Here is a 26047-nt window from a genome sequence, read left to right on the forward strand (position 1 = left end):
TAAGAACTTATTCAACAACTTTGTAGCGAGAATTTAGTTACTGAAAAATGCTACATTTTAGAAGCCAAGTGTTCAATCTCATTTGATAACTACTTTTCATTTTCAGTTTTTTGTTTTTGTTTTAGTGTTTAATCTCGTTTGCTAATTACTAACAGTTTTCGAATCTAAATTTTAAAAACTAAAAAAATAGCATTCAATTTTTATTTTTCTACTAAAAACTCGTTTCAATTAAAAAATGGCCACTTAGAGACCATTAAAAAAAATAAAAATTAAAAAATAACCTTGGAAAATTGGATTTTCTCTACCTCCATAAAGCAACGAAGAATCGTTTTTAAGTTTTCCTATGCACCAAATTTTCTGATTTTATTCTTGGGTGCGAGCAATAAACAAGCTCTCTGCTTTGGAAGAACTATATATGCTTAGTTGTGGACTCAATCACATTCCCCCCGCTACCTGATCTTTCCGAAAACAGACTTAATTCTTTGATGTCTAGGTGGGTTTTCAGTCTTAGAAATCTAGTTTTTCTTTACTTTATCTCAGAGAGTGTGATCTCTAGCAAGCGGTCTTTTATCACAGTGGTGAAGAGGTGTTGAACCCTTAGGTAGCGTTTGGTACGCGGGACGGGACGGAACAGAGTGGGACGAAGCGTTCCGTCCCACGTTTGGTGCGCCTAAAACGGGTGGAACGAGCTGTTCCACGGGACGAGTTTTGGGTGAATTTTCGTTCCACCTCACCCCCTGGAACGACTCGTTCCACATTCGTGGAACACAAAATTATAACCTCTCCGTCTCCATCTTCTTCCTCCTTGTTTCCATCCGAGGGCATCTTTGCTCCCGCTCCGTTCCGTTCCGTCCTGTCTCGTCCCGTCCCGTCCCATTCCGTTCCGTCCCGTCCCGTCTGCATACCAAACGATACCTTATATAACGGCATGGGTTTAAACCTCGTCAGTGACTATTTTAATATTTAATTTAACAAAATCTATCGTTTTCCAAAATAAAAGAATGCGATCTCCAAGGTTCAATTTTTAGCCATCCACATAATGTCACTCCTCTCAATTGGTGACTCTTGATTTGTCATTGAACAATTTCAATGGAAACGGATCAACAATCTTTGTGAGTTTCTCTCTGTGTAGTTCAAATCGAATAGAATCATTGTCGTTACAGTACAATAATCTCTCATTAAACAGGGAACGTAGAAAATATTAGAAAATCAAGCCACCTTGATCATTCTGCTAATCAATATCAGATCCCATTCCAGTTTCTTTGGGAAATCTAACAGGCCTAGAGGAATTACGGATGTTTTCCAATCATTTTAAAGGACATTTACCAAAAGTACTAGCATTGGCAAAATACCAGTGGATATGGGTAACCGCGGTTGTTCATCCATTTACACTTGAGACTTGACGATTATGGTTATGGGTATTGGTTTAAATAAATACATGGTTATGGATATAACTGTTTACTCGTAAAATATAAATGGGTGATTTGGGTACTACTGTGGGTACAAACTGCTATCTATTTAACCGTTCTTTTTGTTTGCAAATGGGTACCCATTTAACTCTCGTTTGCTTTTGCGTTCTCTCTCCTCTCAACCAACGACAACACTGACGTGAGGTTTGACTTTTTATTTTTAACCAGTGGAGTCTTAATTAAACTAATCATTCCTTCAACATGCATTTTCTCAAAATAACAATAAATTAATTATTTTGGTGTTCAGATGAGTGATTAATTATCATATGTTCATGACTTGGATTATAGTAAATAAACACGAGCTAAATCCATATATATATATATATATATATATATATATATATATGCTCCTCTGTGTTCTTGCTAGCTATATAGTTGTTGCTAAATGTGAATCCAATTAGTTTGTATTTTTACTAAATAATTGGTTTATAATTACTGATGTAATATATACATATATAGTGTATAAATATAGTGCAATACTTACATCTTTTGGTTTTTGTGTGGTGATGTGCAGTAGTTGGTAAATGAGACTCAAAGCGAAAACCAAAATAATGAACCAGTTAATCTTGATCAAAAGTTGGACCAAAGTGAATCTAGCTTGGATGATGATTCTGGTGGGAAGAAAAAAAAACCTCAATTGTCGGTTAGCATTTAAAGGAAAAAAGGTTTCGTGAGGAGGCAGTGGCAGAGTCACTTGAGAACCATGAGAGGCACGGGCCTAACATGAAGTCCTTCTGTTTGTGTTCTTGGAACTTATAAAGATGTTCAATGCTTATTATATAATTATCTCAATGTTAATTTTTTTTTTTCGTGACTCCATTACTCTCTTTGATTAAAAATTTTCAGTCCAATACAAAAAATCAGATGAACCTTCAATGTTGGTACTTCATCTTTATGTTCACATGTCAGAGCATGTCCTGTATTGAAGACAAAGAACAGGAGTCCAGTGTATAACTGGTGATAAGTCTTTTAAACATGCTGCATATAGTTTTGATGAAGATAAATGTACCTATAAAGATGTTTAATTGTCAGAAAAAGAAAAGTATGACAGAATTTCTTCTCATCTTCAACTTGTTTAAAAAGCGGATGTGTGGTTACGGTTATATGAGTATGTTTAACCGTTTATAAATGGTTATGGTTACGGTTAACCGTTTATAAATAGTTATGGATACAAGTATACCTGTTTATGCAATTACTCAATGAATAAATAGTTATATAAGTAAAAACTTAAACAATTATAGATAAATAATCGCGGTTATCTGTCCGTCGTAACTATGCCTATGCCTACGTATGAGCATTATCGATTTTTACCACTTCATTTATGCGTCCCTATTTTCACTCGCCTTTGCTGTCAAGTGAGGTTTTCGTTCAGAAAAAAAAAGAAAAAAAAATTTGCCCTGCACGTGTTCGAAAACCATATCACCACTCCAGCGCAAAGCGCCATAGCCCGCCTTCTGGTCCTGTCCTCCTCCTTGTTCTTCACGAGTCAGTTCGCCCATTAATTATCATGCCTCGTGAGTCAGAACGGGTTGACTCGCCCCGAGTGTTGATGTTCAGCGTTAGGATGGCTCGGCTTCAAAGCATGCATGGTTTGGAACTTGGATTCAGAAGAAAAGAGGAGCAAGTTTCTTCAACTTCAATCAGAGGCTGAGCTCATTTGTTGGTAAAAGAATCAATATTTAAGAAAAATATGTAATAGGGGTGTGATATTCACACACTCCATTTTACTTTTCACATATCCTTCTAATTTTCGACCGTTAGATTAAATGAATTGAAGAAAATCAACGGATAAAAATTAACGAGAGATGTGTAAGAAGTAAAATGAGGTGTGTAGATAGCACATTCCTATTTAATATATGTGGATATATTGCATTAGTTGTTTATAACTTTGTCAACAAAGTTGGTCCCCAATACGAATAGGCCTCGTTTGATATAGAGGATTAAATTGAAATGAATAAACTATCATTTCTAAGATATCTAACTTAAAGGTAGAAGATATATTACTTACAAAGAAACCTTATTCATTCAAATCCTCTCAAAATGGTAGGATTATTAGACGGGGAGAAGTTTCCTTCAACATGAAAAATCATTCTCCTTTATACTCAATATTTCTAGAATGTGATTAATTCCAATACAATCTTAGAGACCAAACGACGCATGTCTTAAATGCTCATTGGTCATACTTCAGACAACATAACTTGATGAGATCTGTTTTACTTTCTGATCATTTGAGTGAATACTTCCTTGTGAACTTGGAAATCTCTCAAGTCTACGTGTTGTGCACCTCGGCTGTACAGTTCAACCCTTCTTATCATCTTTGGGCAAGAAAAGCCAAAGCTTTAATTAATTATTCTGTTTGAATTTTCATGCATTCATCATATGGAATATATAAAGAGTTTTGGGCCAAATTTTCCACAAAAAAATTTGATATTGTCAACTTTTTTGCATTGTCCAACATTCAACGAGAGTCGGAAGGACTCATTCATCGGCATGGAGTAAAAAAACAAAAGTGTACGTTCTATTGCCGTTTGAGTGTGGTTTAGACCAAATGCAGTCATGTATTAGCTCATATGGGAACAGGTCAACTGGCCTTCATTAGACTCAATATATGTTAAATTTTAATGAGTATTTCAAATTAAAAATAAGGCTTATTTTTAACAGTCATTCGGGACTCGATTTTAATTCACTTTGTCTCATGTAACTCAAAAGTTACCATTTTATTTTCTAAAACTCAAAATTCGTTCAACTTTGACTGTTGAACTCTCTCTTCTCCATGAAACTCATAGGTCGGCTCCTGAAACAAATGTGGGATCCAACCCCTAATAAGATTTTTTTTAACGTATTTAAAGATTTTTTGGCCAAATTTTCCACAAAAAATTTGATTTGCATGTCCAACATTCAACGAGAGTCGGACGGACTCATTCATGGGCATGGAGTAAAAAAAAGCGTACGTTCTCCTGCCGTTTAGTGTGGTTTAGACCAAATGCAGTCATGCATTAGCTCATATGGGAACAGTTCAACTGCCCTTCATTAGACTCAATATATGTTGAATTTTAATTACAAATAAGGCTTATTTTTAGTTACGTTATTCGGGACTCGATTTTAATTCACTTTACCTTATGTAACTCAAAGGTCACCAGTTTAGTTTAATTAATTAATGTGTATTTTATTCAATGTCTCCCTATTAAATATTTGAATTTATTAATATTCACATTAAATTTTTTTTTTATACCAAAATGTATATATCGAACTGTATTATATTGAATTAATATACCAAAATGTATGGACTGAAATAATATTATATTGAATTAGTATACCGAAATGTTTGTACCGAAGTGTGTAACAAAATGCATGCACGAAATGTATTATAGTTTAATCCATCTTGTCATCTATCAAAATTTTATCAAAGATTTCAAGAGCCGGCCGTATAGTTTAATCCATCTTTTCCTGTCATTGATAACGAAAAAGAGAGGTTCGCTAGTATATCTACTCTGGATGGTTCATTGCTCGTACACATCACCTCCTTCATAGACTAAAACTTCATGGAGAGAAGCATGAGAGTTGATTTACTACTAATCAGGTTTCTAGCAGCTATTGCGACCATTACTTTCAGTTTTAGTTTATGCAATGGAGATCCCGCTTGGCCTCCACTCTGCAAAGACAGCGAAAGACAAGCACTTCTGATGTTCAAGCATGATCTCAAGGACCCTGCTAATCGGCTTTCATCGTGGGTTGCAGAAGAAGATTCAGACTGTTGCAGTTGGACAGGAGTTGTCTGTGGTAACATAACCGGCCACATCCACGAGCTGCACCTTAATACTGACTCTTATTTGGATCTCGACTCTTGGTTCGGCGGTAAGCTAAATCCTTCTTTGCTTAGTTTAAAGCATCTCAAATACTTGGACTTGAGTAACAATGATTTCAGTACAACACAAATTCCTAGTTTCATTGGTTCTATGAGAAGTTTAACACACCTTAATCTCGGATACTCATGGTTTGATGGAATAATTCCCCATAAACTGGGAAATCTCTCCAGTCTACGTTATCTCTGTCTCAATGGTATCAATCTGAAGGTAGAGAACCTTCAGTGGATTTCTGGTCTTTCTCTGTTGAAACACTTAGACTTGAGTTCTGTAGATCTTAGCAAAGCATCTGACTGGTTGCAAGTTACAAACATGCTCCCTTCTTTGGTAGAGTTAAATATGTCCGGTTGTGAACTTCCTCACATCCCCCCTCCACCCACCACAAATTTTACTTCCCTGGTCGTCCTTGATCTTTCTGGAAACAGTTTTAATTCTTTGATGCCAAACTGGGTTTTCAGTCTTAAAAATCTAGTCTCTCTTCATCTCGTTGCTTGTGATTTCCAAGGTCCATTTCCTGGCATTTCACAAAATATCACATCTTTGAGAGAAATTGATTTGTCAGACAATTCTATTAGTCTTGACCCAATTCCCAAATGGCTGTTTAACCAAAAAGACCTTGCATTGACTCTAGAAGGGAATCAACTTACAGGACAACTTCCAAGTAATATTCAGAATATGACTGGTCTTAAAGTTCTTAATCTCGGATGGAACTACTTCAATTCCACCATACCTGAATGGTTGTATAGCTTGAACAATCTCGAGTCCTTAGTTCTTTCTCACAATGCCTTACGTGGTGAAATATCGAGTTCCATTCGAAACTTGACATCCATTGTCGATCTTCACTTAGATGATAATCATTTGGAAGGGAAAATCCCAAATTTTTGGGACATCTTTGTAAGTTGAAAGTTCTTGACCTGTCAGAGAACAATTTCATGGTTCAAAGAGCATCTGAAATCTTTGAAAGTTTGTATGGGTGTGGTCCAGATAGAATAAAGTCATTGTTGTTGAGGGGTACTAATATATCAGGTCCCATTCCAATGTCTCTAGCAAATCTGTCAAGCTTAGTAGAATTGGACATTTCTGGAAATCAGTTTAATGAAACTTTCACAGAAGTTATTGGTCAACTCAAAATGCTAACGGATTTGGATATATCTTATAATTCGTTAAAAGGTGTAGTGTCAGAAGCCTTTTTTAGCAACCTTACAAAATTGAAGCATTTCATTGCAAACGGAAACTCATTTACTCTCAAAACTAGTCGAGATTGGCTTCCTCCTTTTCAACTTGAAAGTTTGCAATTGGATTCATGCCTCCTGGGACCTGAATGGCCAATGTGGCTTCAGACACAAACGCAATTAACAGATCTCAGCTTATCTGGTACAGGAATTTCAAGTATTATTCCAACTTGGTTTTGGAACTTATCTTCCCACTTACGTTATTTGAATCTCTCTCAAAATCAATTGTTCGGGGAGATTCAAAATATAGTTGCTGGTCCTTTTTCAGTGGTTGACCTTAGTTCTAATCAGTTCACTGGTGCATTGCCTTATGTTCCCACCTCATTATATTGGCTAGATCTTTCCAGTTCATCATTTTCTGGATCTGTTTTCCACTTCTTCTGTGATGGGACAGATGAACCAAAGCAACTCTCTCTTCTTCATCTCGGGGACAATCATCTCGTTGGAAAAGTACCCGATTGTTGGATGAATTGGCGCAACTTGGTATTCCTAAATTTAGAAAGCAACCACCTAACAGGGAAAGTCCCAATGTCCATGGGATACTTGCACAAGCTGGAATCGCTGCACTTGCGCAATAATCTCCTGTACGGAGAATTGCCACATTCACTACAGAACTGTACCTGGTTGTCAGTTGTTGACCTTGGTGGAAATGGGTTTGTCGGAAGCTTACCAATATGGATAGGGAAAAGCCTTTCAGGGTTGAAAGTTCTTAACCTTCGATCGAATGAGTTTGAAGGAGACATTCCTTATGAAGTTTGTTATTTGAAAAAACTCCAGATATTGGACCTTGCATGTAACAAACTCTCAGGAACGATACCCAGATGTTTCTACAATTTGAGCGCCATGGCTAATTTGTCAGAATCATCTTTGTCAGATACTTATGAGACTATTTTTGGGGCTTATTTAACGACTGATTTTGGGACTCATACACTTCTAGAGGATGCAATCTTGGTAACGAAAGGGATAGGAATGGAATACAGCAAGAATCTGAGATTCGTAAAAAGCATGGATCTTTCATGCAACTTTATGTATGGAAAGATCCCTGAAGAACTTACCCACTTGCTCGCATTGCAGTCACTCAATTTATCGAATAATACTTTCACCGGAAGAATTCCTTCAATGATTGGTAATATGGCACAGTTAGAATCTCTTGATTTTTCCATGAACCAACTCCATGGTGAAATTCCTCCAAGCATGACGAATATGACATTTCTGAGTTACTTGAACTTGTCATACAACAATTTGATAGGACGAATTCCGGAAAGCACTCAGCTGCAGAGCCTTGACCAGTCTAGCTTCATCGGCAATGAACTCTGCGGACCTCCACTCAACAACAATTGCAGCATGAATGGAGTGATACCGCCATCAACAGTTGAGCAAGACGGAGGAGGAGGATACCATATACTCGAAGACGAGTGGTTCTACGTGAGCATAGGGCTTGGATTCTTCACAGGGTTTTGGATTGTGCTTGGTTCTTTGCTGGTAAACATGCCATGGAGCATTCTTCTTTTAGGATTACTGAATGGGATAGTGCTTAAACTGTATCATGTAATTGTTGAATATGTTTAGCTTTATTTTATGTTTGTTGGCATTTTCCTTCTTCTGACAAATATGCCAGTATGGTTGTATTGTATGATTTTGTCAAGTTTCATCTTTTGTTTGATTGTATTTTTCTTTACTTTGTTTTAAAAATATTCTCTTATAAAATTAAAAGACTTGTTTTATTCAGTAAAAATAAAATGAATGACATGGGAAATGTGTGAAAGCGTTTTTTTTACATTACACGGTGTATAGATTTTTTTTTTTCCTTTTTACATTTACTCTAACGCATACAAAAAAAAAGAAAAAAAATTCTACGATGAGCACTATAATTTAAAAAAAAATGTCTTTACGCGTAAATAAACGTAAAAAAAAAAAAAAACTGTACATCCAGTAGATAATAAATAGAGAGGAAAGAAATGAATGCCTGAGCCATAAGGCAATGATCAAACATTGAAGAGAAATCAACTAGAGATATAGACGACATACTGAAAAACTATCCATTCATCAATTGGATTCAATAAATGAGCATGTTCGCCAATTTCCATTTTTTTTTTCTTCCGTTTTTTTGGAAAAAATAAAGCTAATAAATAATTACAAACAAGTTTTAAGTTTATAAATTAAAAAACCTGAAACTAAAAACCGAAAACAAAATTGTTGTTAAACAATCCCTCTCAAGTGTAGGATTACAAAAATTTAGTTGGTGTTTTTCTACGTATCCACAGCCTGCAGAATCCCGAATTCTTGAAGGCAATGAAAGTGATACAGCATTACAAGTTGATGAAAATCCATCATACGTCCATAACTTTATATGGATATGGTACTATGCACTTTTTTTTTTTTTTTTTTTAATTTATGTTATTATTATTATTATTTTTATTTAACAACTGATAGCGCTAGTAGATTGAATTTTAAATATTAGGAAAGAAGAAAAATACATGAGGGTTAAACCTGCACCAAAATGCATAAGCATTATCATTTCCGTCTCCATCTGCAAATATGCTATTATGTTGTTTGAGCGGAAATTGAGGGATTTGAGGAAAAAAAATGTTTTCAATAATGATCAATGAACTAGATATATATACCAAAGTTTGTACATAAGAACTATATTCAACTTTGACATGGAATTCATGTTTAAATTTGGAATATAGGAAGTCACGCGTAACTCATGTATATCAATTTGGAATATAGCAAGTCACACACAGAAACTGTAACATCTTTCCCCGTCCTGTTATGTCGTTCTTTTTTTTCACAAGGAAAAAACATTACATTACTAAACAGGAGGAGAAACATCTTTCTCTCCTCCCGTTATCAATGTTGTGAACAAACTTCTTACCATTACAGGAAAAAAACACTGATACATTACTAAAACATTGACAGAGTACATGAAGTTTTGTTCACAGGAAAAGAAAACATTCTATGAAATATGAAAGATCATCAAAAGCAAAAAAAGAAAAAAAAACATCAAAGCAAAGATTTCCTTCTTAATGATTATTATTTTTAAATCTAACTGTTCTAACTTTTAGTATCTTAAATATATAAACAAATCTACCACCCTCCTAATCATGAGTCTCTCATTTGAAACAAGTTAGAGAGGATTCGGTTTATTTGCTAAAGGTTGAAGCCAAAAAACGATGACATCTAGACAAGGCGTTGAGAAAAGCTATGGAAGAGGATGAAAAAGAGTAAGAAGAAGATGGCTACGATTAAACATTAACATAACTAGAGCACGAGTGTGACTGATCAAGGCTCGACGTGCTTTGTTGGAAAATATCTAAAATGTTAGTTTTTTTATTGAAAATTGCGGACTATGTGGTTAAACATCTTGGATAAACGCTCAAAAATGAAATCTAAAGTAGAATTGTATTAACATAAATAAACACGCCCATATCCTTTATATCTTCCATTTGACAGACACATTTAGTTTGCCCCAATATCTCACACAAATCAAAATGTTTAAATGGAGTTCAAACATTTTTTTGTTGTTAAGATAAAGTGTTACTTTAACCTTATATACAAGAAATAGAAAACAATAAGCACTGCAATCTTTTCCTTCACACTGTGTTCATACGTTCCGTGTTCACGAGACCACAACATTTTCGTTTTGTGTGTTTACAAGACTAGAGCGAACAGTTTACTTGTGAGGTTTTAAAAAGCTGGTGGCCCTTTACCACAATGGTAGAAATATGTTGTGCATTTGCATGACAACGTGAGTTTGAACTCATTAGTGTCAAATCTAATTTCTAATTTAATGACAATATCGCTAAACTCAAAAAAAAAAAAAAGAAAAAAATTGAAATTAAAAAGGAAAAGTTAAGATCCTGGATTAAAAAAAAAGACGAACTTACATTGAACAAACTAAACACCCACACTTATTGTTCTTGATGATCCAAATTAAGCTTCAACCGATTCATCCGACGAGTACATATAATGCGTATATGATTCCAGGTATGTATCCCAATATTGTCAGCAACAAACATATCCAGAACTCCACCTGCATTCACCCACAATAATTAACACCAACATACAATTAATCGAAATCAAAATATAACCTTACAAAATATAAAAATAAAGGAGGAATTGGTTAAAATGATCGGAAATCAAATTTCAATTGCTCAACTGTTCAAAATGATATCGACGACACACTGATAAACGATTCATTTCGGCAATTGAGATTTGAAAAATGATCGTTCCCGGACGATTTCTCAAAAATGAAACGGGATTTGGGGAAAATAGGGTGAAAGAAGCACTCACTGCACAGCCATAACGAAGGAAGACTCCCACAGGTGGGAGGATGATTGCCAATATCACTTCCAGAAACGTTTCTGAACCCATTTTTCTGACGATTGAAAAATGAAAACCACAACTTGTGCTAAATATGGGTGACGATTTTGTGCTTTACATTTACTTCGCTCAAAGTGTAGATTTATATAAGAGAAGCAAATAGGCAAAGTCACAGTTACTAATAGGTGTCACAGCCTAGAAATCTTGTTGCCACGTGGGATGTAAAGAGATCGACACGTATCAAGATCAAGCTTTGCTGTTGGTTTTCCATGCACGTTTGATCCAGGGGAAGTATTATAAACTTTGTGCAACATGTTGGGCGGAGGGGGGACACTTCTGCGTTCACCCTCCGTATTTGGGATATATTATATATAGGTCAAATTTTTTTCGTGATCCTTATGATGATATTCTACTTTTAAATAGATTTTATGATGAAAATGTTATTAATTGTAATTTTGTGGTGAAATTTGTTATCAATCATAGTTCAAATTAGATTTTTCCTCATTCTTTTGTTATTTTCATTTTTATTGATTCCATCAACCAATCATAAAGCGCCATATGGATATAAATTTTTTTTATTTTTAAAATTTTTAGAGTTACAATAAAAAATAAATAAACAATAAAATTACAAGATTCATATTATCAGACCTTTTCAATTTCAAGAGAGCCAACATTCCAAATTCAAGATTTAAAAAATCACAAAGTACCTTATTGTGTTTAGGTTAGAATATAAGTTATTATGCAAACATTGAATTTAGTTTCATTTTAAGAAGAACATTGGTGGACAGGATGGCTAGGGTTATGTGAGAGAGAGAGGGGAAGGTGGTGAGTGGCCGCTGTGGCTGTGGCTGACAAGGGTAGGGATTGGGGAGGGATTTTTTTTTTTTTTTTTTCTTTCCCTTTTTCTTTTGTTGATTATAAAAAAGTGGAATTACCAAAAAGAAAAGAAAAAAAAAAGAAGAATGGAATGATCCTTTTACCCCTGCATGTGGATGAGATCTTGACATAAATTTCAATTTGGACTACGATTGATAACGAACTTTATTACAGGGATCGATTTAAAAGTAGTGTCTCACCACAGGGATCAAGAAAAAAAATTTAGCCTTATATATATATATATATATATATATTATACAATGCTAAATTAAGAAAAATTGTAAAAAAATGTGAAATAGGGTAAAAGTACTGATTTGATTCAGCTGCTGCAGCAGAACTTATTTCTTTTGGAACATATAACCTTTCAAACAAATTTTCCGTTCCAATTTTTGGTAGCAAAAAAAAATATATACATTTAATTATTTTTATGAAAGCCCAAATAATAATCAAGGCTGATAAACGTCGGGAAGTTGAAGCCCCACGCTTGCAGCTGATTTTCCAAGCACTCTCTTCATCTCATCTGTTCTATCCACAGCAATGTTGTAAGAGAACAACAAGTCCTGCACAACAAATACACAAAATTAGAGGCTTTAGCGGAGATAAAACGACAACGTTACGATGCAGCTATAGGGTTTCTTCGATAACAAGTTACTGGAGCAGAAACTAGTGCTTGCTAGGTGGCACAGCGGTGAAAGAAGCTGTGTACTCAGCCTGGACGAGAATACTAATTTACTCCATATTTGTGCATTCAAAGGGCAGTCAAGTGCAATGGTAATAGAAGACTCTAACTGCAGATATTGAACTAGTAAACAAGTCTAATGGCACATCTAGAACTTGATGCAACTAAAGTTAAAGCAAACCATTTCAGTATCTGTTTATCCTACGACATAAGACATGTATTCAACCCAGCAATCACGAAAGTGGCCCAATATAATGAAACATCACAAGAACTTGCAAAAAGTCAAAAAAACAAAGGAAAGAACTTTGATTAGAGCAATGAAGGTCTGCAGTACCTTGTGATGGTGCACACTATTGAGAAGTAAAGTGTAGTTCTCGGCAAGCTTCTTACGCTGAATGGAAGATGGGTCTGACAGTTTGCAGTTGTTCCTAAATTCTTCAGTTGCGTACCTTATAAAATGCCTCTTATTCTCTTCTTTGGCAACGTGTTTCTTCATGGCCTTGAGAAGGTGACGGTACACCTTAGCAACTTGCAAAGCCTTGCCGCTCATTTTCAACCTTTGTCTCGAGCTTATACTATCTTTTCTATATCTCCGCCCTGCATCAGGAACCATATGTTTTCTTTTCACAAAAAGGGTTGAAAGCAAGTCTTTCAAACTCCATGAAAAACACTTGAAACTTCTTATATAAGGAAAAGACACTAAGATAGTAAAAATTTGAACAAGGCTAATGAAAAGAAAGTAAAATTCAACAACAATAATATTGCTTGAAGATCTTCATAAGGAAAAGAAGAAAAAACCCACAAAAGTAGCATAGCCATGAAGCTGTAATTTCATGACATTTTCATAACATAAACTGCTTGTAATTTCATTCATTTCCTCCATAGTGCCATGAAGTCGTTATTTATCACAAGGTTTGGAGGGGGTAACGACAAAAGGGCAAGAGGTATACAGACACTACTAACCGAATGGCTGCACAATTACAAATCAGAAATGCAAAATTCTACCGCTTGTAACTGAGATATAGCAGCAAAACAAAGTGTCACCACTGCCAAATTGCTACCTGGGTCCATGAAAATGGCTACACCTAATCCCCCATAGGATGGAGAAGAACCTCCTCGAGCCTGGATTCCACGGTGTCGGTTTCCTAATTCAATCACGCAATGCCATGTTCGAAAGAAAACACATGACAATGCATGATTGACTTGAAATACAACCACTATGCCAATCGTACCATCATACGCGGGTAAGTTTCTCTCCATCCCACGACTCTACGACTAATGTAGGCTAATGGGTAAGCCAAATTAAGCAAAAGGAACAAAATAAAGTTGCTACTGCTATCTATTATAAAAACAAAATTTGATTGTATTAGTTTTTTTTTTTTTTTTTTCCACAAATTAGAGTACTTGGCATTAAAATGAATTTGATTAATAATCACAATATAAATTTATATAATGTAAAATGTGCTATGTTATTTGATGTATGTAGCACCAGTCTTAATTATTTCAATGACGTTGTGCTTATGCGGCATCTATCGTAACAATAGTAAGTTTTTTATTTGTGATACATAAATAACTTTAACGGATTTGTGAAGATAATAACTTATACAAAACAAATTTATTATCACTTTAACATTTCAAGCAAATAACGTACAATCATTTGTAAAAGTTTTTACATAACACTTAATTATTGAACTATGACGACACGTAGCAATTTCGATTATAGAAAGTATAGGTGTCAAAATTTGAGTCTTATATTGACTAAAATAAAATAAAATTGGTTTTGGCTTAAATGTTAAAATATGTTCATGTGTTTTAGTCATTGGATTAATCTAGTTGATGTGTTTTCAATTTGACCAATTTGATCATTGTGTTTATCTCCGTTGGCCAATTAAGGATATTTCCATTCAATTTTTGTAAAAAAAAAAAAATATAATTGTTATAATTTATTTGATTTAAAATGAAATAAAACTAGAAATTAAAAGAAATATTATTCTCCTCCCAACTCTTCAATTTTTGTAAAAGAAAAAAAATATATATATATATAATTGTTATAATTTATTTGATTTAAAATATTTAAAATGAAATAAAACTAGAAATTAAAAGAAATATTATTCTCCTTCCAACTCTTCAATTTTTGTAAAAAAAATAAAAAAAAAATATAATTGTTATAATTTATTTGATTCAAAATATTTAAAATGAAATAAAACTAGAAATTAAAAGAAATATTATTCTCCTCCCAACCCCCCCCCCCAACAAAAAAAATAAAAACATCACCCCCCCCCCCCTCTTTTCTATGTTACAACTTTAATTATTTTTTAGGCTGAAAGTTTTATCTCTTATATGTGTTATATTTCATTGATTTGCATTTTTTTGTAAAGAGAAATGATAATTATTTCTCGTATGATTTTTCTTATGAAATTTTTATAAAATATTGAATGAAATGTCCTTAATTAGTTAACAGAAACAAACCCGAGGACTAAATTAGCTAAATTGAATATACAGGGATTAAATTAGCCATATGACTATAACACATGGACCATTTTGATATTTAAGCCATGAATTTTTATAGGAGTGTGCTATCCACGCACCCCTTGACAATTTCTGTCCGTTGATCTTCTTTAATTTATCCGATCTAATGGCCGAAAATTTAAAAAGTGTGTGAGAAGTAAAATGAGATGTGTGATATCACACTCTTTTTTATATTAAGGGGAGTAGATGTAATTCAGCGTAACTACCAAACCCGGATTCGTTTTGTGTGTTTCGAGTTGGAGAGAGTACAACCTTTGCTTACTTTGAACTCGACGCTCCCAGAAATTGAGACCATCATCATGTCGCGGGAGAGACCCAAAAGAGGCGCATTGCCTCCCGCCCAAGAGGTACGCTACCCGAAATCGTCCCTTCAACTTTCTCGGTTTCTTGTGAAAACGAAGAAAAAAAAGTTTGGATCTTTGCTCAAGTTTTGCTCTAGTCTTTGCTTCCACAATTCGAAAACGTTTCAATTAAATAAATCCATGTGGCGGGTTTTGTTTTCTGTACTGAAAATTAATGCAATTTCTCAGATTTGAGATTCTGATTCGTAATTTCTCTACTTTTGAAAGAATTGTGATAGATGTGATCAGCACTGTTTTGTGCTGTTTGATTTGGAATGTGATGTGCTCAGCGTTAATCGTATTTGCAGATTCTAGTCCATAAAGCTGCTTTTGGCTTTTGGCTTTTGTCTTTTGTTATATAAACGTTTAATTTCTTCTGCAAAACGTTTTTGCTTTAGATTTCCTACATTCAAGGTAACAATTGCAGCCTGAATTTGGTTGTTGAGATTATGATGACACGATAATTCTTGTTTCGATATTCAGTGTTTTGTTTCTTTGATGTTCGATGCTTAGTTTCAATGCAGAACAGATTTCAGTTGCATTCTATCAGCAACAGTTGGTTTTAGGAAGGAAGGGTTCCAATTGCCTTTTTGTTTATCTACTTTAAATGCAGAATATTCAGAAATTAGAGAAAGTTGTAGAGGAAGGTAATTTCTATGGAGCTCAACAAATGTACAAATCAATTAGTGCAAGGTACGAGTGATATGCTCTTTATAATTTCTACTTACATAGTTTCTATTATTTAGTTTCGGGACTCAAGAGTATGATCAATCAGGGAATCTTGGGAATTGTAGTGACAGAAATTCTCCAATGTGGGATCAATCTTGCGGGATGTGAGTGCCCGGTTGATCGGCTGTCTAGCTAGGCTTTTTCCGTATTGGAGAAAGCCTCATTTTATGTAACTGTCAGCATGGCTGTTGAGGAACCCAGGAACCCACTTTCTTCCTTTGTTTTTCTTAAAGGCATGTACCTTGATCAATATGGCTGCTTTATTGCAGATATGTAGCTGCTCAGAGGTTTTCCGAGGGTGTGGATATCCTTCAGTCTGGCGCATGGAACCAACTGAAACATGGGCAGGTCATTACTTTCATGGTTCTGCTTCATCAATACTTATCTTACCTTTAGTTGAGATACAAACATGCGGAAAATATAACATGACATTTCATAATCAAATCTGTATTACTGATTCTGTATGTACGGAAACAATTTCAGGTTACTTGTGGTGCTGAGTTAGCTGCTTTGTTTGTGGAAACACTTGTCAAAGGAAGATTCCCTTATGACGATGAAACCTTAGGTCAGTTGTTATCTTAGGTATAGAATTCATTTCTCGATTGATTCACTGTTGGCTTGTTCTTATCTTCTGTAGTAATTTTTAAATGCTTTTGAACTTTATCTTGGTTGGTTCTAGTCACATGGTTCTTCTAGCAGGTCTTGGTTGGTTCTAGTCACATGGTTCTTCTAGCAGGTTCTGTTCGTATCAGAATATCAGTGTTATGATAAATAGAATTTTTGGAGATGAATCACGATTCACATGTTTTCCTGGCCATTTTTGGCGTTTCGGTCTTTCTAGTATTAAGATTCTTCTATTTCGTCGTGATTATGACAATTTTTTGTCAGTTCGTGTCAGGAAAATTTATAAAGCATTTCCTCGGATACCTGTGCCGCAACAGTTAGGGGATTTAGATGACATGCAACAACTGTCTGAAACACTTGGGGCAGCAAAAACATGTGTTGAGGGCTGCTCATCATTCCTAAAGGCTGCTCTTAAGTGAGTTTTTGTGCAATATTTTGCTTTTCCCGATTTTGAAAGAGATTTTATGGTTATGTTTTTGGTCTTTTTTATGCGGGAGTGAAGATATTTGATTCCTCTCTATCATGACTATTCAATGCTATTTGATATTCGTGTGCTTTTTTTTTCTTTTGTTTAATCCATGCTATTTAACTCTAACTAAGCGTTTGGTTGGTGGGAAAAGGGGCCTGAGAAATTGTTTACTTTCCCATGTTGGATAAGTGCAAGGAAGTGAAGATTTTGTAATAAATGCTAAGGGAAAGAAGATAATGCCGTTACTTATAGCCTTTTAACGGAAGCTATTCCTCCTTCCCGGAGCCCCGCTTTTTCCAACATTTTTTAGCATTTTTATAGATATTCAGGACGAAATTGGTCTCATTAAATATTGAAAAACCAATTATACCCACAACCGCACTTCATATTCAACTTTTTTCCCCAACTTATCCCTATTAAGGAAAATATCAATTTTGATTCTTTATATCCTAGTTAAATTCGTGATTGTACAAAATATGTGTGTACCTGATGAGCACACGCAATATGTATTAAATATGCGCTTTACTTATATCAGATCCCAGAGTGTCATCGAGCACTGAAAATGCGTTGCTGTTTCTCTCTTCTCAGGTGGTCTAAGGAGTTTGGTGCACCCAGGAGTGGAGCTCCAGAAATACATGTTATGCTAGCGAACTACATATATTTTGAATCTCCTGAGGTGGTAAGTAGCATCTTGATATATATGTGTTTGTATATATACATTTATATATCTATATCTATATATATTCAATCTTTGTATTTAGCTCGCAAGTGCATACATCTCAAGCATAGTCTCCATATCTAGAATTTGGGAGTTCCAATTTTTGTCCACATTTCACAAATAACTGCTTATTAATTGCTAGTAGGGTCAAATGGAATATTGGACCAACTTGATTTTTGCCAACAGATCACTATTTATACACATTTATTTACTGTCGTTTTCTACTTGAAAATGTTGGAATCATTTTTTTTTCATAGGTTCTTCATGCTGTTCAAGCTATTCTTGTATTCACTTGTTCTAATGTACTTGAATTTGAAACGTGTAACCAAAAGGTCCAGTTTATACCTTGAGTACTTTTGACTCTTGCTATTAGCGTAGAGTGAACACCAGTATCTCGTTTGATTGCTTTACAGGACATGGTTAGAGTGTCACATCATTTTGTTAGAGGAAACAACCCCAAAGAGTTTGCTTCGACTTTAGTAAATTTTATGGGCAAGGTGAGGCTTTTTCCCCCACTTAACACTTGAAATCAATTTTCAAAAATTCAGAAAAATGTATGCTTTGACGTGAACGGAATTATAGTTACCCTTTTTATGTGAAGTTTTTATGAGGTTCACACTTCTTGACCATGCAGTGTTATCCAGGGGAAGATGATGTGGCCATTGCCCGAGCTATTTTAATGTAAGCCACATCTCCACTATGTGCTTGTATAGGCAATTCAAATGTTTTGTTCCCATTGATATCATTGATGATAGTTGAACACCCAATCTGGATTATCGGACCTGAATCCTGGATTAGCTTCAATTTCTGAAGTCCACGATGAGTGCAATAACTCCATAACCTGAGTGAATTTTTTGTAAAAATGAGAACAATAACTTGATTACAATGTAAAGTGAAATTCCCTTTCTAAATTTTAATTTTTTTTTTGGGAACTATGAGAACAATTGAACATACACATTCAACTACCGTCTCGCCATGTTTATATACGTTTCCTTTTGCTTTTGTTCTGAGATTGAGCAGTAGGCTAATCCAGCTAATTCTGTTTTCGGTTTTCCTATAGAGCTGATTTTGTGTCTTTCTATTCTAGGTATTTGTCAGTTGGTAATCTGAGAGATGCCAATATTCTCATGGATGAGATAAAGAAGCAAGTGGAGTCTAAGGAGCTTGACTTTCCCAAATCTGATTTGATCCAGTTCATCAATTTTCTTTTGCAAACGTATGTTGCGTTCAATTCTCCCTTTTTATTCATGAACCGTAACAATCTTATACCCCATCTCTAGAGAAGGATCCATAAAAATCTTATCTGTCTAAATGGATTTTGGAGCATGGTAAAAGAAAATGAAACATACTGTTGCTTGGCTTCCGTTTTGCTCATTTTAGAGGCAATCGATATTGAATCAAGCCATTAAAAAGTAAAATCCTAAAGTGTAATTTTCGGTGACTTGGGCAATCAAAATATCGATAATCATACTGGAAATATGCAATTTATTTATGCCCCTCATCTTCATGCATCAAAATATTGATAGCCAAAGTCTCGAGAGATCATTAAGATTTAATTAGATTATGAAATAAGAAGGAACTTCAATTATTGATCTGTATGCTATGACTATGAGGTTTACAAATTGCTGAATTATTCTGAATGTTATTCTCAACGCAGGTTGTTGAGAGATGCTCTTCCGCTTTTTAATATGTTGAGAGCGAAATACAAATCAAGCTTAGACAGAGAACCAACATTTCATGAGGTATGCGATTTTTTCTGCGTGACAACCTTTTCCAAATTTTTGTTAAATGGCTCTCACTAATGTGTACTCTTGTGCAAAGGTATATGCTAACTATGAATTTATGGTTTAGTTGCTGGATGAAATTGCGGAGAAGTTTTATGGAGTACGACGCAGAAATCCACTGCAAGGGATGGGGATGTTCGGCGAGATTTTCAAGGTAATTATGCATTGCCCACAATATTGTAGCTTGTAACAGAGTTGAACTCTTATGAACGGTTATCCACAAAATAATAACGATACAACTCTGACGGAGACTCTGTTCCATGGAAAAAAGCTGAGTGAGTCTTGAAATAACTGAGCAGCATTCTTATTGGAACATACATCCTTGTTATGCAGATGATGGGAGGTGACTAGTGGCGCGACGGAGCATCAAGTTCTCGCTTCCTCGGCGGATCCATCAATGCTACCGTTCTTGTGCCGGTTGATGGGAGTGTATTTGTATTTTTGATACTCTAGGAACAATTTTTGGGAGTGTATTTATATTTATATTGTTTTTCACCTAGGTAGATACAGGTCTTGTGTTTGTACCATCAACAGAATAATTTTTATTGTTTAATTTGAATATTCCAAATTGTATGACTTCTAATCTTTCATGGCCATAATTTCTTCCGGATTCTGAAATCTGAGTACTGAAATCCGTTAATTCAAGATACACATCTCTGAAATAAGTTCAGAAGTTGACTGACATAACAAGCCAGGTATCTTGGAGCTCCATGATGAGGTCTAATTGAGCATCCCAAGGACCAAACTTGTCGCCGTCGGCAACGCCTCCACCACCTGACCGTACTCTCCGAAGCTCTCCGGAGTCGCTGTGATGGCCCTGAGCTCCACCGGCTTTGACTAGCTGTAGATTTCCATCTTTTTTTTATTCTTTCCTCTAACTATATCAGTTCATTGTATATCCTGCGTTCAGTTTTTTTTTTTCTGACTGTACGATATACAAACAGATTGTGATTCAAAGATTTCCGAAATTCTCACAAAAAGAATCCGGAATGGATCCTCATTCATTCCTAAATAAAAATCCAAATGCAGAAATTTTCTGTTCCCTACTCGTCCTTTTCCGACGGATGAGGATCGAAACGCTGCCGTTCCCTTGAATCTAAAGTAAACGCAGCGTTTCGAGCTTCCCCAAACTTCAAACACCGAGCATTTTCTTCTTCTTCTTCAACCGACTGCAACTTACACTCGCAATCCATGGCAGCTCCAACTCAAGCCCTAACTCAGCGTCAACTCCTCAAAACCCTAACCAACCTCTTGACCTCCACAAAAATCCTAAACCCAGAACCTCTAAAACCCTACATTCCTCACCTGACCCAACCCCTCCTCCTCTCCATCATCTCCTCCAAAGCCCTAGCTTCTCAACCCACGGCCCTCCTCTTCTTCTTCCGGTGGGTCCAGGATCACACGCCCTCCCTAACCCAATCCCCACAGACCCTCCTCGCCCTCCTCCCCTCCCTCTTCACCCACCACAAGTTCTCCGACGCCAAAGCCCTCCTCGTCCAATTCATCGCCGCCGATCGCAAGAACGATCTCCACCACCTCATTCTTCACCCGGACCCCACCGTGCCGAAGCCCTCGAAGGCCCTTCTGGACACTTCCATTGGGGCATATGTGGAATCTGGGAAACCCCACCTTGCAGCCCAAGTGTTTGATAAAATGAAGCGGCTTCGGCTTCAGCCCAATTTGCTCACCTGCAATACTCTGATTAATGGTCTGGTAAGGTACGGGTCATCGCATTCGATTTCGTTGTCTAGAGGTGTGTTTAAGCATGCTGTTGAGTTAGGGGTTAAAGTGAATACGAATACTTTTAACATTTTGATATGTGGGTATTGCTTGGAGCATAAGTTTAGGGATGCTGTAGAGTTGTTGAGTAGGATGAGTGAATTCAGATGCGTGCCCGATAATGTGAGCTATAATACGATATTGAACTGGCTGTGTAAAAAGGGGCAGTTGAGTGAAGCCCGGGATTTGTTGTTGGACATGAAGAATCGAGGGTTGTTTCCGAATAGGAACACATATAACATTTTGGTTTGTGGGTATTGTAAGATGGGGTGGTTGAAGGAGGCAATGCAGGTGATCGAGTTGATGACACAGAACAGTTTGTTGCCGGATATTTGGACGTACAATGTCTTGATTAAGGGGTTGTGTAGGGAGGGTAGGATTGAGGAGGCTCTGAGGCTTCGGGTTGAGATGGAAAATTTGAAGTTGATGCCTGATGTTGTCACGTATAACACATTGATTGATGGGTATTTTGAGTGGAGCAGTGATTCAGAGGCCCTTAAGTTGGTTGAGGAGATGCGTGAAAAGGGAGTGAAAGCAAATGCAGTTACTTACAATATAATAGTAAAGTGGTTCTGTAAAGAAGGGAAGCTGGATGAAGCCAGTGATACTATAAGGAAGATGGAGGAAGATGGGTTTGCTCCTGATTGTGTCACTTATAATACTTTGATTAACGAGTATTGCAAGGCAGGGAAAATGGCAGAAGCATTTAAAATGATGAATGAGATGGGTACGAAAGGTTTGAAGATGGACATCTTTACTCTCAATACTCTTCTTTACACTCTCTGCAGTGAGAAGAAGCTGGACAAGGCATTTGACTTGCTTCGTACTGCAACTAAGCGGGGTTATATTCTTGATGAGGTAAGCTATGGAACCTTGATCACGGGATGCTTTAAGAACGAAAAGGCCAACAAGGGTTTCAAGCTTTGGGATGAGATGAAAGAGAAGCAGGTTGTTCCCAGCATTGTCACCTATAACACTATAATTGGAGGCCTCTGCCAGTCTGGAAAAACTGATCAAGCATTCGACAAGTTGAATGAGCTTCTAGAGAGGGGTCTAGTCCCTGATGGAACTACATACAACACGATAATTCATGGTTACTGCCGTGAGGGGAATGTTGAGAAAGCATTTCAGTTCCACAACAAAATGGTTGAGGAATCATTCAAGCCAGATGTCTATACATGTAATATTCTTCTTTGTGGGCTATGTAGAGAGGGTATGTTAGAAAAAGCTCTTAAGCTTTTTTACACATGGATTTCGAAAGGGAAAGACATTGATGCAGTTACTTACAACACATTGATATCAAGCCTTTGCAAAGAAGGAAGGTTTGATGATGTTTTTGCTCTTTTTTCGGAAATGGAAGAAAACAAATTAGCGCCAGACCAATATACATACACTGCCATTCTGGGTGCACTTACGGATACTGGTAGGATTAAGGAAGCAGAAGAATTTATTTTGAAAATGATTGATATGGGAAAGTTACCTGATTGGCCCCCAGAATTGGAGAAGGTTAAAAATGGAGTGGCCGAATCTTCAGTTGAATATGATTCAAGCACAGGAGCCTATTCAGAAAAAATCATTGAGTGTTGCTTTCAAGGTAAATATAAGGATGCAATGCACATTTTGGAAGAATCAATGCAGAAAGGCATGACGTTAAGTAAAGATGTTTACATTAATTTGATGAATGGGCTGATTAAGAGGCGAAAAAGTATATCAAAGGCTGTTAAGCTGTAGTGACACCTTAGGCTATTTTTGACAATGTCAGAGTGCCCGAGCCTTGCCTACACGTTCTATTTGAATAGGGCAACAACTGGACGAGGTACAACCTTTTGTTTTCTTATCTTTTCATGTTTCTCTAATCTTCTCATAGAATCCAGTTTCAACTTTAATTCTCATACAATCTTACTTAGTTCAAAAGAGTTAGCTAGAAGAACATAGAAATATTGACGGTATGATCCAGTTTGTAGATGCTTAGAAGAATGAAATTTCTTAGTAACTATGCAAAATGTCACTTTCCGTCTATTGTGAAAACACAAAAGAACATCACTTTTCGTCTCGGAACTGAGTGCTGTTCAACGTTTTGCAGTAATGATGAAGCCAAGGGACATCGGCAACAGTATTATTTGCTAATCTTTTTATTCTTTTTGGACATGCAGCTGGAGCAAATTCAAATTAGTAAAGGAAAGATTTGTTTTACAATCTGCTGATGGTTTTATTGATGAGTGCTGATCTAAGATAAAATTAAGTTTGACATTTGTTGAAATTCACAGGTTCCTTTAACAAAAGAAAACAGTTCAAGTGAAATGAACAAAGTTTCTTTGTCCATGCCATTAAATTTGAGGTTTGGTGGTGTTCAAGTAAAGGCAGGGCATGGAAATCTTATCCTCCATTCTGAGACCGAAATTGAGAATCGGCAGCTAAAAATGGGACTAGCTTTCTTGAAAGGCGTTTCTTATGGCTGATGCGAGGAGAAACGGGTTCATGAGGTTAGCAATAATCTGCAAGATGTAAAGAATCAAGTTCATTTTTCTTTCAAATTTGTTCTATATTTGAGAATGCTAGAGGGAAGAATGAAGGTGGTAAGGTTCCATATCAGCGTACAATGTAGTACAAAGGAAAGTTTCCCTTGGAACAGATGATAACGTTTAAGAAGTGCTGTGTGTCATATTGCATCTTTCTTAGCCCTTTCAGACAAGAGTTTTTTCCCGTCATTCTTGACAATGGCGATATTCATAAGGTTCGCGGAACAAGGGAAACGCAGTCCTGGGGGTTACAGCATGTGTCATACTATCAGCGATTCAGCATCAAAGAAGGAACAGCCATGGTCAATGAGGGGATGAAAGATACATTATCCATCGCATACGTGTGTTAGAAATGGATTGGACTACTGGTTTCATCAGTTCAGATGCATTGCGTTAGGACTGAGCGCTCGACAAAAGTGTCACCTCACTTTCGCGAGGATCCCTGCAATTTCTGGTACAATTTGTGCTTTTAAAGTTGTCAATGACGAAAGGAAGAGAGCTGTAAGCTGAATGATTGTATTTATATGCCATTGCTCTCTGTATTATAGATGAACTGTCTTTTATTTCTTCCTGAAAATATCCCGCCGTGTAAATTAAGTGTTTGGATGATGAGAAAAGAAAGAAATTCAATAAAGATTATGAAGGATGCTGGTATTATCCCATAACGTCTAGTTTTGCATTTCTCTAATGTGTTGGAGAAATGTAGTTTTTCATTATAAAAACGAGGGAGGAGTGCGAAAAAGAAAACGAGATTCTGAAAATCACTGCCTTTATAAATTTTTGTTTGGAAATTTCCGTTTTACCCAACCCTAAAGTAGAACATTCTAAGTTGGTGAGTCTGCTTGACTGTAGTCATAGGTAAGGTGAAATTTCTATAGCTTCTTCGGGGCCTAAAGTGGATAACCGTGACTTACCACCAGTTGTCCTCCTTTTATCTAAAATAAAAATAAAAAATAAAATGAACAACCCCTAATATAAAGACACTTCTCTTGTCGACCTTTCAACACTAGGCTGGTGTCAAACTTTATATATTGTGTTACCGATGAATATATTATTACTGGTTGCCCTTGACTAAAATTATAAAAATTTGCAATTGAGCAGGTATATCAACTCATTCAAATTTAGTTGAAATTAAAAAGAAAGTTGAGAATAACAACGGGGTGACACAAATAGTTTTTGGTCAGAATAATTTAGAATAGCAATAGCAATATCATTTGTATTAAAAAAAAAAAACATAAATAAATACGGGTATGCACGGGGAGAAAAATGTATAAAAATCACTTAAAAAAATATTACAGAAAAAATGTCTAAGTTTGTCAAAAGTTGTATTCCTACCTAAGTCATTGAGTAAAAGTTTTAATACTTGTTTGGATGTGCTTTTAAAATGACTGAAAGCTTGGATTCCAAAAGTATTTTAAGTGCTTTCTACAAGAAGCACTTTAAGTGCTTTTCTAGAATTTACTAGCATTTTTACTAAGGATTATTTTCAAAAATATTTTCACTAAAAGCGCTTTCTGTCACATCCCGGCCCGAGGCGGATCACTTCCTGGGCCCGCTCCACCACCGTAGCACGATATTGTTCGCTTTGGGCTTACCATTCCCTCACGGTTTTGTTTTTGGGAACTCACGAGCAATTTCCCAGTGGGTCACCCATCATGGGATTGCTCTAGCCCCCTTCTCGCTTAACTTCGGAGTTCCTACAGAACCCGAAGCCAGTGAGCTCCCAAAAGGCCTCGTGCTAGGTAGAGATGAGAATATACATTTAAGGATCACTCCCCTGGATGATGTGGGATGTCACAATCCATCCCCTTAGGGGCCCGACGTCCTCGTTGGCACACCACAACCAGGTTTAGGCTCTGATACCAAATTGGCACATCCCCGCCCGGGGGGACCACTTCTCAGGCCCGCTCCACCACCGTAGCACGATATTGTCCGCTTTGGGCTTACCATTCCCTCACGGTTTTATTTTTGGGAACTCACGAGCAACTTCCCAGTAGGTCACCCATCATGGGATTGCTCTAGCCCCTTTCTCGCTTAACTTCGGAGGTCCTACGGAACCCGAAGCCAGTGAGCTCCCAAAATGCCTCGTGCTAGGTAGGGATGAGAATATACA

At 36.3% G+C, this 26047-nt stretch overlaps 4 protein-coding genes and 1 pseudogene across 5 annotated transcripts; 3 read left to right on the forward strand and 2 right to left on the reverse strand.

The window, feature by feature from the left end:
• The first annotated feature begins 5011 nt into the window (after window positions 1-5011).
• LOC137719601 (receptor-like protein EIX1) lies at window positions 5012-8133 on the forward strand (annotated as a pseudogene).
• Window positions 8134-10428: 2295 nt separating this feature from the next.
• On the reverse strand, window positions 10429-10980 carry LOC137719488 (low temperature-induced protein lt101.2). Its single transcript, XM_068458529.1, has 2 exons — window positions 10858-10980; window positions 10429-10597 (listed from the first exon to the last, which is right to left on the reverse strand). The coding sequence occupies exons 1-2, from the start codon at window positions 10936-10938 to the stop codon at window positions 10514-10516; spliced, it is 165 nt and encodes a 54-aa protein (XP_068314630.1). The 5' UTR covers window positions 10939-10980; the 3' UTR covers window positions 10429-10513.
• A 1229-nt stretch (window positions 10981-12209) lies between these two features.
• Window positions 12210-12992, reverse strand: LOC137720036 (uncharacterized). Its single transcript, XM_068459035.1, has 2 exons — window positions 12777-12992; window positions 12210-12323 (listed from the first exon to the last, which is right to left on the reverse strand). The coding sequence occupies exons 1-2, from the start codon at window positions 12990-12992 to the stop codon at window positions 12210-12212; spliced, it is 330 nt and encodes a 109-aa protein (XP_068315136.1).
• Window positions 12993-15188: 2196 nt separating this feature from the next.
• On the forward strand, window positions 15189-20248 carry LOC137720698 (protein GET4-like). 2 transcript variants are annotated; one of them, XM_068459796.1, is made up of 12 exons: window positions 15189-15318; window positions 15926-16005; window positions 16311-16389; window positions 16525-16606; window positions 16930-17080; window positions 17723-17813; window positions 18266-18349; window positions 18487-18533; window positions 18940-19068; window positions 19510-19594; window positions 19704-19790; window positions 19970-20248. In XM_068459796.1, the coding sequence occupies exons 1-12, from the start codon at window positions 15271-15273 to the stop codon at window positions 19985-19987; spliced, it is 981 nt and encodes a 326-aa protein (XP_068315897.1). In that variant the 5' UTR covers window positions 15189-15270; the 3' UTR covers window positions 19988-20248. The 2 variants fall into 2 exon arrangements, with proteins under 2 accessions (XP_068315897.1, XP_068315898.1); XM_068459797.1 differs by having other exon boundaries at window positions 15226-15318; window positions 15826-16005.
• A 495-nt stretch (window positions 20249-20743) lies between these two features.
• Window positions 20744-24573, forward strand: LOC137720819 (pentatricopeptide repeat-containing protein At2g16880-like). Its single transcript, XM_068459924.1, has 2 exons — window positions 20744-23231; window positions 23499-24573. The coding sequence occupies exon 1, from the start codon at window positions 20828-20830 to the stop codon at window positions 23144-23146; it is 2319 nt and encodes a 772-aa protein (XP_068316025.1). The 5' UTR covers window positions 20744-20827; the 3' UTR covers window positions 23147-23231; window positions 23499-24573.
• The last annotated feature ends 1474 nt before the right edge of the window (window positions 24574-26047 follow it).

This window comes from Pyrus communis, chromosome 16, assembly GCF_963583255.1.
Source record: "Pyrus communis chromosome 16, drPyrComm1.1, whole genome shotgun sequence".
Classification (NCBI taxonomy): Eukaryota; Viridiplantae; Streptophyta; class Magnoliopsida; order Rosales; family Rosaceae; genus Pyrus; species Pyrus communis.

Excerpts from the sequence above, each read along its gene's own strand:
- LOC137719488 (XM_068458529.1), bottom strand. The coding sequence starts at position 10,938 with ATGGGTTCAGAAACGTTTCTGGAAGTGATATTGGCAATCATCCTCCCA. Across the intron at positions 10,598-10,857 it reads TCCTTCGTTATGGCTGTGCA|GTGGAGTTCTGGATATGTTT; the intron begins GTGAGTGCTTCT and ends GGGTGAATGCAG.
- LOC137720819 (XM_068459924.1), top strand. The coding sequence starts at position 20,828 with ATGGCAGCTCCAACTCAAGCCCTAACTCAGCGTCAACTCCTCAAAACC.
- LOC137720698 (XM_068459796.1), top strand. The coding sequence starts at position 15,271 with ATGTCGCGGGAGAGACCCAAAAGAGGCGCATTGCCTCCCGCCCAAGAG. Across the intron at positions 16,607-16,929 it reads TTATGACGATGAAACCTTAG|TTCGTGTCAGGAAAATTTAT; the intron begins GTCAGTTGTTAT and ends ATTTTTTGTCAG. Across the intron at positions 17,814-18,265 it reads ATTTTGAATCTCCTGAGGTG|GACATGGTTAGAGTGTCACA; the intron begins GTAAGTAGCATC and ends ATTGCTTTACAG.
- LOC137720036 (XM_068459035.1), bottom strand. The coding sequence starts at position 12,992 with ATGAGCGGCAAGGCTTTGCAAGTTGCTAAGGTGTACCGTCACCTTCTC. Across the intron at positions 12,324-12,776 it reads ATAGTGTGCACCATCACAAG|GACTTGTTGTTCTCTTACAA; the intron begins GTACTGCAGACC and ends TTTGTTGTGCAG.